Raw genomic sequence first — 10,733 nt, 5'->3', positions numbered from 1 at the left:
CGTCACAACATTTCTTCAGAGCTATCAACCCAAAGAAAAAAAAGCGCCGCACCACCACCGGTTGGGCTTGAACCTCCAACCTTTCGGTTAACAGCCGATCGCGCTAGCCAATAGCGCCACGAAGACAGTCCTGCTCCACTCTCACCACCATCAGAACATATCTTCAAAGCCATTACCGCAAAAAAAGCAACACACCACTCCCGGGAGGGCTCAAAACTCCAACCTTTCGGTTAACAGCCGATCGCGCTGGCCAATTGCGCCACGGAGACAGTCCTGCTCCACTCTCACCACAATTAGAACATTTCTTCAGAGCTATCACCCCAAAGAAAAAAAAAGCGCTGCACCACCACCGCGTGGGCTCGAACCTGCAACCTTTCGGTTAACAGCCGATCGCGCTAGCCCTGTGCGCCAAGGAGACAGGCTTGCTCCACTCTCACCACCATCAGAACATATTTTCAAAGCTATCAGCGCAAAGAAAAAAGCAACACACCACTCCCGGGAGGGCTCGAAACTCCAACCTTTCGGTCGACAGCTGATCGCGCTAGCCCATTGCGCCACGGAGACAGTCTTGCTCCCCTCTCACCACCATCAGAACATATCTTCAAAGCTATCAGCCCAAAAGAAAAAGAAGCACCGCACCACCACCGGGTGGGCTCGAACCTCCAACCTTTCGGTTAACAGCCGATCGCGCTAGCCAATTGCGCCACGGAGACAGTCGTGCTCCACTCTCACCACCATCAGAACATATCTTCAAAGCTATCAGCGCAAAGAAAAAAAAGCGCCAAACCACCGCCGGGTGGGCTCGAAACTCCAACCTTTCGGTTAACAGCCGATTGCGCTAGCCAATTGCGCCACGGAGACAGTCCTGTTCCACTCTCACCACCATGAGAACATATCTTCAAAGCTATCAGCCCAAAGAAAAAACAGCGCCATACCACCGCCGGGTGGGCTCGAAACTCCAACCTTTCGGATAACAGCCGATCGCGCTAGCCAATTGCGCCACGGAGACAGTCCTGCTCCACTCTCACCACCATCAGAACATATCTTCAAAGCTATCAGCCGAAACAAAAAAAGCGCCATACCACCACCGGGTGGGCTCGAACCTCCGACCTTTCGGTTAACAGCCGATCGTGCTAGCCAATTGCGCCATGGAGACAGTCCTGCTCCACTCTCCCCACCATCAGAACATATCTTCAAAGCTATCAGCCCAAAGAAAAAAAAAGCGCCGCACCACCACGAGGTGGGCTCGAACCTCCAACTTTTCGGTTAACAGCCGATCACGCTAGCCAATTGCGCCACGGAGACAGTCCTGCTCCACTCTCACCACCATCAGAACATATCTTCAAAGCTATCAGCCCACAGAAAAAAAAGCGCCACACAACCACCGGGTAGGCTCGAACCTCCAACTTTTCCGTTAACAGCCGATCGCACTAGCCAATTGCGCCACGGAGACAGTCCTGCTCCACTTTCACCAACATAAGAACATATCTTCAAAGCTATCAGCCCAAAGAAAAAAAGCGCCGCACCACCACCGGGCGGGCTCGAACCTCCGACCTTTTGGTTAACAGCCGATCGCGCTAGCCAATCGCTCTACCGGAGACAGTCCTGCTCCACTCTCACCACCATAAAAACATATCTTCAAAGCTATCAGCCCAAAGAAAAAAAACCACCGCACCACCACCGGGTGGGCTCGAACCTCCAAGCTTTCGGTTAACAGCCAATCGCGCTAGCCAATTGCGCCACGGAGACAGTCCTGCTCCACTCTCACCACCATCAGAACATATCTTCAAAGCTATCAGCACAAAGAAAAAAAGCGCCGCACCACCACCGGGTGGGCTCCAACCTCCAACCTTTCGGTTAACAGCCAATCGCCCTAGCCAATTGCGCCATGGAGACAGTCCTGCTCCACTCTCACCACCATCAGAACATATCTTCAAAGCTATCAGCCCAAAGAAAAAAAAGCACCGCACCACCACCGGGTGGGCTCGAACCTCCAACTTTTCGGTTAACAGCCGATCACGCTAGCCAATTGCACCACGGAGACAGTCCTGCTCCACTCTCACCACAATTAGAACATATCTTCAAAGCTATCAGCCCAAAGAAAAAAAAGCGCCGCACCACCACCTGGTGGGCAAGAACCTCCAACTTTCCGGTTAACAGCCAATCACGCTAGCCAATTGCGCCACGGAGACAGTCCTGCTCCACTCTCACCACCGTCAGAACATTTCTTCAGAGCTATCAGCCCAAAGAAAAAAAAAGCGCTGCACCTACACCGGGTGGGCTCGAACCTCCAACCTTTCAGTTAACAGCCGACCGCGCTAGCGAATTGCCCCACGGAGACATTCGTGCTCCACTCTCACCATCGTCAGAACATTTCTTCAGAGCTATCACCCCAAAGAAAAAAAAGCGCCGCACCACCACCGGTTTGGCTCGAACCTCTGACCTTTCGGTTAACAGCCGATCGCGCTAGCCAATCGCTCCACGAAGACAGTCCTGCTCCACTTTCACCACCATCAGAACATATCTTCAAAGCTAGTACCGCAAAGAAAAAAGCAAAACACCACTCCCGGGAGGGCTCGAGACTCCAACCTTTCGGTTAACAGCCGATCGCGCTAGCCCATTGCGCAACGGAGGCAGTCGTGCTCCACTCTCACCATCATCAGAACATATCTTCAAAGCTATCAGCGCAAAGAAAAAAAAGCGCTGCACCACCACCAGGTGGGCTCGAACCTCCAACCTTTCGGTTAACAGCCGATCGCGCTAGCCCATTGCGCCACGGAGACAGTCTTGCTCCACTCTCACCACCATCAGAACATAACTTCGAAGCTATCAGCGCAAAGAAAAAAGCAACACACCACTCCCGGGAGGGCTCGAAACTCCAACCTTTCGGTCAACAGCCGATCGCGCTAGCCCAATGCGCCACGGAGACAGTCTTGCTCCCTTCTCACCACCATCAGAACATAACTTCAAAGCTATCAGCCCAAAGAAAAAAAAGCACCGCACCACCACCGGGTGGGCTCGAACCTCCAACCTTTCGGTTAACAGCCGATCGCGCTAGCCAATTGCGCCACGGAGACAGTCGTGCTCCACTCTCACCACCATCAGAACATATCTTCGAAGCTATCAGCGCAAAGAAAAAAGCAACACACCACTCCCGGGAGGGCTCGAAACTCCAACCTTTCGGTCAACAGCCGATCGCGCTAGCCCAATGCGCCACGGAGACAGTCTTGCTCCCTTCTCACCACCATCAGAACATAACTTCAAAGCTATCAGCCCAAAGAAAAAAAAGCACCGCACCACCACCGGGTGGGCTCGAACCTCCAACCTTTCGGTTAACAACCGATCGTGCTAGCCAATTGCCCCACGGAGACAGTCGTGCTCCACTCTCACCACCGTCAGAACATTTCTTCAGAGCTATCACCCCAAAGAAAAAAAAGCGCCGCACCACCACCGGTTGGGCTTGAACCTCCAACCTTTCGGTTAACAGCCGATCGCGCTAGCCAATAGCGCCACGAAGACAGTCCTGCTCCACTCTCACCACCATCAGAACATATCTTCAAAGCCATTACCGCAAAAAAAGCAACACACCACTCCCGGGAGGGCTCAAAACTCCAACCTTTCGGTTAACAGCCGATCGCGCTAGCCCAATGCGCCACGGAGAACGAGTTGCTCCACTCTCACCACCATCAGAACATATCTTCAAAGCTATCATCGCAAAGAAAAAAGCAACACACCACCACCGGGTGGGCTCGAGCCTCCAACCTTTTGGTTAACAGCAGATCGCGCTAGCCAATTGCCCCACGAAGACAGTCGTGCTCCACTCTCACCACCGTCAGAACATTTCTTCAGAGCTATCACCCCAAAGAAAAAAAAAGCGCTGCACCACCACCGCGTGGGCTCGAACCTGCAACCTTTCGGTTAACAGCCGATCGCGCTAGCCCTGTGCGCCAAGGAGACAGGCTTGCTCCACTCTCACCACCATCAGAACATATTTTCAAAGCTATCAGCGCAAAGAAAAAAGCAACACACCACTCCCGGGAGGGCTCGAAACTCCAACCTTTCGGTCGACAGCTGATCGCGCTAGCCAATTGCGCCACGGAGACAATCCTGCTCCACTCTCACCACCATCAGAACATATCTTCAAAGCTATCAGCCCAAAGAAAAAAAAGCGCGGCACCACCACCGGGTGGTCTCGAACCTCCAACTTTCTGGTTAACAGCCGATCACGCTAGCCAATTGCGCCACGGAGACAGTCTTGCTCCACTCTCACGACCATCAGAACATATCTTCAAATCTATCAGCCCACAGAAAAAAAAGCGCTGCACAACCACCGGGTAGGCTCGAACCTCTAACTTTTCGGTTAACAGCCGATCGCGCTAGCCAATTGCGCCACGGAGACAGTCCTGCTCTACTCTCACCACCATAAGAACATTTCTTCAAAGCTATCAGCCCAAAGAAAAAAAAGCGCCGCACCACCGCCGGGTGGGCTCGAAACTACAACCTTTCGGTTAACAGCCGATCGCGCTAGCCAATTGCGCCACGGAGACAGTCCTGCTCCACTCTCACCACCATCAGAACATATCTTCAAAGCTATCAGCAGAAACAAAAAAGCGCCATACCACCACCGGGTGGGCTCGAACCTCCGACCTTTCGGTTAACAGCCGATCGTGCTAGCCAATTCCGCCATGGAGACTGTCCTGCTCCACTCTCCCAACCATCAGAACATATATTCAAAGCTATCAGCCCAAAGAAAAAAAAGCGCCGCACCACCACGAGGTGGGCTCGAACCTCCAACTTTTCGGTTAACAGCCGATCACGCTAGCCAATTGCGCCACGGAGACAGTCCTGCTCCACTCTCACCACCATCAGAACATATCTTCAAAGCTATCAGCCCACAGAAAAAAAAGCGCCACACAACCACCGGGTAGGCTCGAACCTCCAACTTTTCGGTTAACAGCCGATCGCACTAGCCAATTGCGCCACGGAGACAGTCCTGCTCCACTTTCACCACCATAAGAACATATCTTCAAAGCTATCAGCCCAAAGAAAAAAAGCGCCGCACCACCACCGGGCGGGCTCGAACCTCCGACCTTTTGGTTAACAGCCGATCGCGCTAGCCAATCGCTCTACCGGAGACAGTCCTGCTCCACTCTCACCACCATAAAAACATATCTTCAAAGCTATCAGCCCAAAGAAAAAAAAAACACCGCACCACCACCGGGTGGGCTCGAACCTCCAAGCTTTCGGTTAACAGCCAATCGCGCTAGCTAATTGCGCCACGGAGATAGTCCTGCTACACTCTCACCACCATCAGAACATATCTTCAAAGCTATCAGCACAAAGAAAAAAAGCGCCGCACCACCACCGGGTGGGCTCCAACCTCCAACCTTTCGGTTAACAGCCAATCGCCCTAGCCAATTGCGCCATGGAGACAGTCCTGCTCCACTCTCACCTGGTGGGCTTGGTGTCTGTGCCACTGCACGGATCACTAATCAATTCGCTCCCGCTATGCAGATGGTCCGTTACGTCATCGCTCATCTGCTGCTACCTGCGCTTGCGCATGCGGTAGCGCCGGCGGAACATGGCTTCAGCTGTCCTGGAAGCGACGAAGGCAGCGCATGCCCTCTGCCTATCGTCAAATGCCTGGCTCGACCAGAAGAGGGACTCTGGGCAGCTGAGCTCAACCAAGCCTGGACGGTTGCATCATCATCGACATCCACGAGCCCGACACCTATAAAAGAACAAGGACCTTCAACGGAGCGCTGTGGGCTTGGTGTCTGTGCCACTGCACGGATCACTAATCAATTCGCTCCCGCTATGCAGATGGTCCGTTACGTCATCGCTCATCTGCTGCTACCTGCGCTTGCGCATGCGGTAGCGCCGGCGGAACATGGCTTCAGCTGTCCTGGAAGCGACGAAGGCAGCGCATGCCCTCTGCCTATCGTCAAATGCCTGGCTCGACCAGAAGAGGGACTCTGGGCAGCTGAGCTCAACCAAGCCTGGACGGTTGCATCATCATCGACATCCACGAGCCCGACACCTATAAAAGAACAAGGACCTTCAACGGAGCGCTGTGGGCTTGGTGTCTGTGCCACTGCACGGATCACTAATCAATTCGCTCCCGCTATGCAGATGGTCCGTTACGTCATCGCTCATCTGCTGCTACCTGCGCTTGCGCATGCGGTAGCGCCGGCGGAACATGGCTTCAGCTGTCCTGGAAGCGACGAAGGCAGCGCATGCCCTCTGCCTATCGTCAAATGCCTGGCTCGACCAGAAGAGGGACTCTGGGCAGCTGAGCTCAACCAAGCCTGGACGGTTGCATCATCATCGACATCCACGAGCCCGACACCTATAAAAGAACAAGGACCTTCAACGGAGCGCTGTGGGCTTGGTGTCTGTGCCACTGCACGGATCACTAATCAATTCGCTCCCGCTATGCAGGTTGGTGAGCCCTACGTTGTCTTTTCGAAAAGATCTGGTAATTACTTTCTGGTACAGCTGCCAAGCCCGCATTGCTGTATGGTTATTATTGCCGAGTGTGTCCATGTAATTCGTGCACTACTAATTCTAGCTGGAGATGTTGAAACTAACCCTGGCCCTTCAAATATCTCTGAGAACCTTCTTGCTGAATTGCGTAAGCTATCTACAGGTCAAACACAACTAATTGCAGAAGTACAGGGCTTGAAGTCTCAGCTCGGTAACACCGATAAAACAATTGGCGAACTGAACAAAAGATTATCAGACCTTGAAAGTCATTATCAGTCTCTGGTACCACTTCGAAAAGAAATAGAAGTCCTGCGCGTTAACACGGAGCAGACCTCCTGCAGAATCTTTGCACTAGAAGCCCGTATTGATGACGCTGAAAATCGCTCAAGGCGAAACAACCTAATATTTTACGGTATCCCGGACCCTTCCGCATCTGAAACATTTTCTGAATCGGAGCGGCTGGTAATGAATCTTTGCCGGGACAACCTACAGGTTCACTTAGAACCAAGAGATATCGAACGCGCGCATCGTCTCGGTCGACATTCACCTGAACGCTCCCGGCCCATAATCGTGAAGATTGCTCTGCACAAGACAAAAACTGCAATATTATCGAATGGTCGCAAGCTTAAGGGGACAAGTTACGGCATAGGTGAAGACTTCTCACGCTCAGTCCAAAATGCTAGAAAACAACTAATTGCTTTTGCGAGAAGTAACAACAAGCCATTTTCAATGCACTTCAAAACACTGCACATGAATCAGAAGCGCTACATTTTCGACGCCGAATCAAACACCGTCAAAGAACTATCGTAGCAATCAAGCCACCGGGAAAAAAAAACGACCGCTGTTGCGGTTACTAGCAAAACTCTTTCACTTTCTGTTATTTACACTAACATTCGCAGTTTCCTACCCAAACGGGAACTTATATCTAGCACTGTATCATCCTCTGAAAGCAATGTGCTATTACTTACCGAAACGTGGTTAACTGATGACATCCGTGATGACGAAGTTCTGTCAGAATTACCAAACTTCCAGTTGTACAGGAATAACCGCGCATCTACTCGTGGTGGCGGTGTACTCATTGCTGTTCACGAGCAATTATCTTGCTCAGTCGTACATATTAAAACAGAGCTAGAAATGCTCTGGGTACTTATTAAGGCACATCCTCAGTCCGTTGTACTGGGCGTTTGCTACCGACCACCCCGTGCTAGTTCCAATTTTAGCAACCAACTTAATCAGGCCATGTGCCAGCTCACGTCTGCTCATCCAAACGCGCACGTACTTTTATTCGGTGATTTTAACTTCCCACAAATAGAATGGCGCACCAGCAATGTGCATTCATCTACGGGTGTAGGTGAAGCTAATGCGTTTCTTGATATTTGCCTAAACTTCAACATGTCCCAACTAGTCACAGAGCCAACACGTGTATCGCAAGATACAGCCAGTGTCCTGGATCTGATACTAACCAACAATCCTGAAAGCCTGTCACGCATTCACTATCTACCCGAAATCAGTGACCATAAGACAATTCACGCCACTTTTTCTTTTCAACCGCTTAAACGAGAAACCTACAAAAAAACGATCCATCTATATGACAGAGGGGATTACGAAACAATAAACGAAGCTCTTAGCGCATTCTTCCACACTTTCCAAGCAACCTTACATCAACACACAGTAGATACGAATTGGACCCGCTTTATCGGTAAACTGACGGAGCTAACCGATAAATTCATACCTAAAGTCAGCTTCACAAGCACCTGCAACAAACCCTGGTTTACTAAAAATCTAAAACGCCTTGAAAATAAAAAGAAACGTTTATTCCGATCTGCCAAACGTGCAGGTCAACCGAGTGTATGGGATAGGTACTATGAGGCTGACCGCAATTATCTTTTAGCCCTGCGCAAAGCAAAAAACTTCTTCTATAACACAGACCTACCCAAGCTACTGCAGACTAATCCCAGACAGTTCTGGAAAACACTTAAGGCTGACAAACCGCGTGACACTGTACTAACCCTTGAATCTGGTGAAGCTATTACTGACGGGGAATGTGCGAATCTATTCAACGCTTCTTTTGCTACAGTTTTTACTGATGAACCAAGCATACACTCCCGCATACCTTCACTTGGCTTTAATTGTAATCATGACATGCCAGCAATCAATTTCTGCGCAAATGGAATATTGTCTATAATAGAAAAAATGAAATTGTCATCCTCTGCGGGCATGGATGGTATCAATTCCAAAATTCTAAAAAATGTTAAAGAGAGTGCTTCGCTTTTTCTTGCTCTAATATTTTCCCAGTCCCTTTCCTCAGGAATCATCCCATGTGACTGGAAGATAGGGAAGGTCGTTCCGGTCTTCAAATCAGGCGATAGAAACTCTCCACTTAACTATCGCCCCATCTCCCTAACAAGCGTCCCCTGCAAGATCATGGAGCATGTCATCTACTCCCACATAATGAATTTTCTCGACAGCAATAATTTTTTTCACCCTTCACAACACGGCTTCCGCAAGGGGTTGTCGTGTGAAACACAGCTGGCAGCCTTCTTGCATGACATTCATACTAACCTCGACGTTAACGTGCAAACTGATGCCGTTTTTCTTGATTATGCTAAAGCATTCGATAAGGTGCCTCATCAACGATTGTTCGCTAAACTTTCCCAACTAAATTTACATCCCACCGTCATAAAATGGATAATAGAGTTCCTTACTAATCGATCACAACGCGTCGCTGTAAATAACCACCTGTCTACTGCCATCCCAGTAACATCAGGTGTCCCTCAAGGCTCCGTCCTTGGCCCGCTACTATTTTTAATCTATATTAACGACTTACCTTTGCATGTAACCAGTAATATACGTATGTTCGCAGATGACTGCGTTGTCTACCGCACAATACTAAACACCTCTGACCAGTTAACCTTAGAGAACGATCTTACTAACGTTTCGAAATGGTGTACCACTTGGTTAATGACACTAAACGTAAATAAATGCAAAACTATGTCATTTACGCGTAGCAATAATCCGCTCATGTTTCCGTACACAATCAACAGCTTACCCCTAGAACTGACTAACTCTTATAAATACCTAGGTGTCACCGTGACTAGCGATCTGATCTGGCGTACGCATGTCCAAAACATCATTTCATCGTCTAACAAAACCTTAGGCTTTTTAAAACGTCACCTCAAAAGTGCTCCAATGCAAGTAAGATTACTTGCCTACACATCACTAGTGCGACCGAAATTGGAATACGCATCCGCCATCTGGGACCCGCACCAAGCATACCTCATCTGCGCTCTAGAATCAGTTCAAAACCGTGCAGCTCGCTTCATTCATTCTTCGTATTCATACGACATCAGCGTCACATCACTAAAATTACTATCCAATCTTCCATCGCTCGCTCTTCGTCGGCGCATTTCTTCTCTTTGTCTTTACCATAAATTTTTTCACAGTTCAATCCTGCATCAACCATCTTACATCAAACCCGCAACACGCATATCAGCCAGGACAAGCCACACGCAGCAGGTTTCATTAATGCGCGCTCGAACATCAACATTTCTCGCGTCATTTTTTTCCCGCACAGCAAAAGACTGGAACGACCTCCCTTTTTCCATTGTCGACATAATATGTCCATCTTCTTTTGCACAACATGTCACTGACCATCTTCTAACAAATAACCTTTAAGTGCTTTTTTGAATTACATGTTGGTTACGTGTGTTATTTATTGTACATGCATATTTCCTTGTAATATGAAGAAATGTATATAGTTGAAACCCATGTATTGATTACGTTTGTTAAATATTATTCCCACCCCTTATGTAATACCCCCATTGGGGGTCTTTAAGGAAAATAAACTGACTGACTGACTGACTGACCACCATCAGAACATATCTTCAAAGCTATCAGCCCAAAGAAAAAAAAGCACCGCACCACTACCGGGTGGGCTCGAACCTCCAACTTTTCGGTTAACAGCCGATCACGCTAGCCAATTGCACCACGGAGACAGTCCTGCTCCACTCTCACCACAATTAGAACATATCTTCAAAGCTATCAGCCCAAAGAAAAAAACGCGCCGCACCACCACCTGGTGGGCAAGAACCTCCAACTTTCCCGTTAACAGCCAATCACGCTAGCCAATTGCGCCACGGAGACAGTCCTGCTCCACTCTCACCACCGTCAGAACATTTCTTCAGAGCTATCAGCCCAAAGAAAAAAAAGCGCTGCACCTACACCGGGTGGGCTCGAACCTCCAACCT

General features: G+C 49.6%; 1 protein-coding gene across 1 annotated transcript; it reads left to right on the top strand.

Moving 5' to 3' along the window:
* The first annotated feature begins 5,459 nt into the window (after positions 1 to 5,459).
* LOC119183020 (uncharacterized) lies at positions 5,460 to 10,339 on the top strand. The gene has a single exon (XM_037433557.2). The coding sequence runs from the start codon at positions 5,509 to 5,511 to the stop codon at positions 7,294 to 7,296; it is 1,788 nt and encodes a 595-aa protein (XP_037289454.2). The 5' UTR covers positions 5,460 to 5,508; the 3' UTR covers positions 7,297 to 10,339.
* The last annotated feature ends 394 nt before the right edge of the window (positions 10,340 to 10,733 follow it).

Source organism: Rhipicephalus microplus, unplaced genomic scaffold (assembly GCF_043290135.1).
Source record: "Rhipicephalus microplus isolate Deutch F79 unplaced genomic scaffold, USDA_Rmic scaffold_467, whole genome shotgun sequence".
Lineage (NCBI taxonomy): Eukaryota > Metazoa > Arthropoda > Arachnida > Ixodida > Ixodidae > Rhipicephalus > Rhipicephalus microplus.
This window is presented reverse-complemented; position numbering and strand designations above follow the sequence as displayed.

Coding starts and splice junctions, on each gene's coding strand:
- LOC119183020 (XM_037433557.2), top strand. CDS start 5,509: ATGCAGATGGTCCGTTACGTCATCGCTCATCTGCTGCTACCTGCGCTT.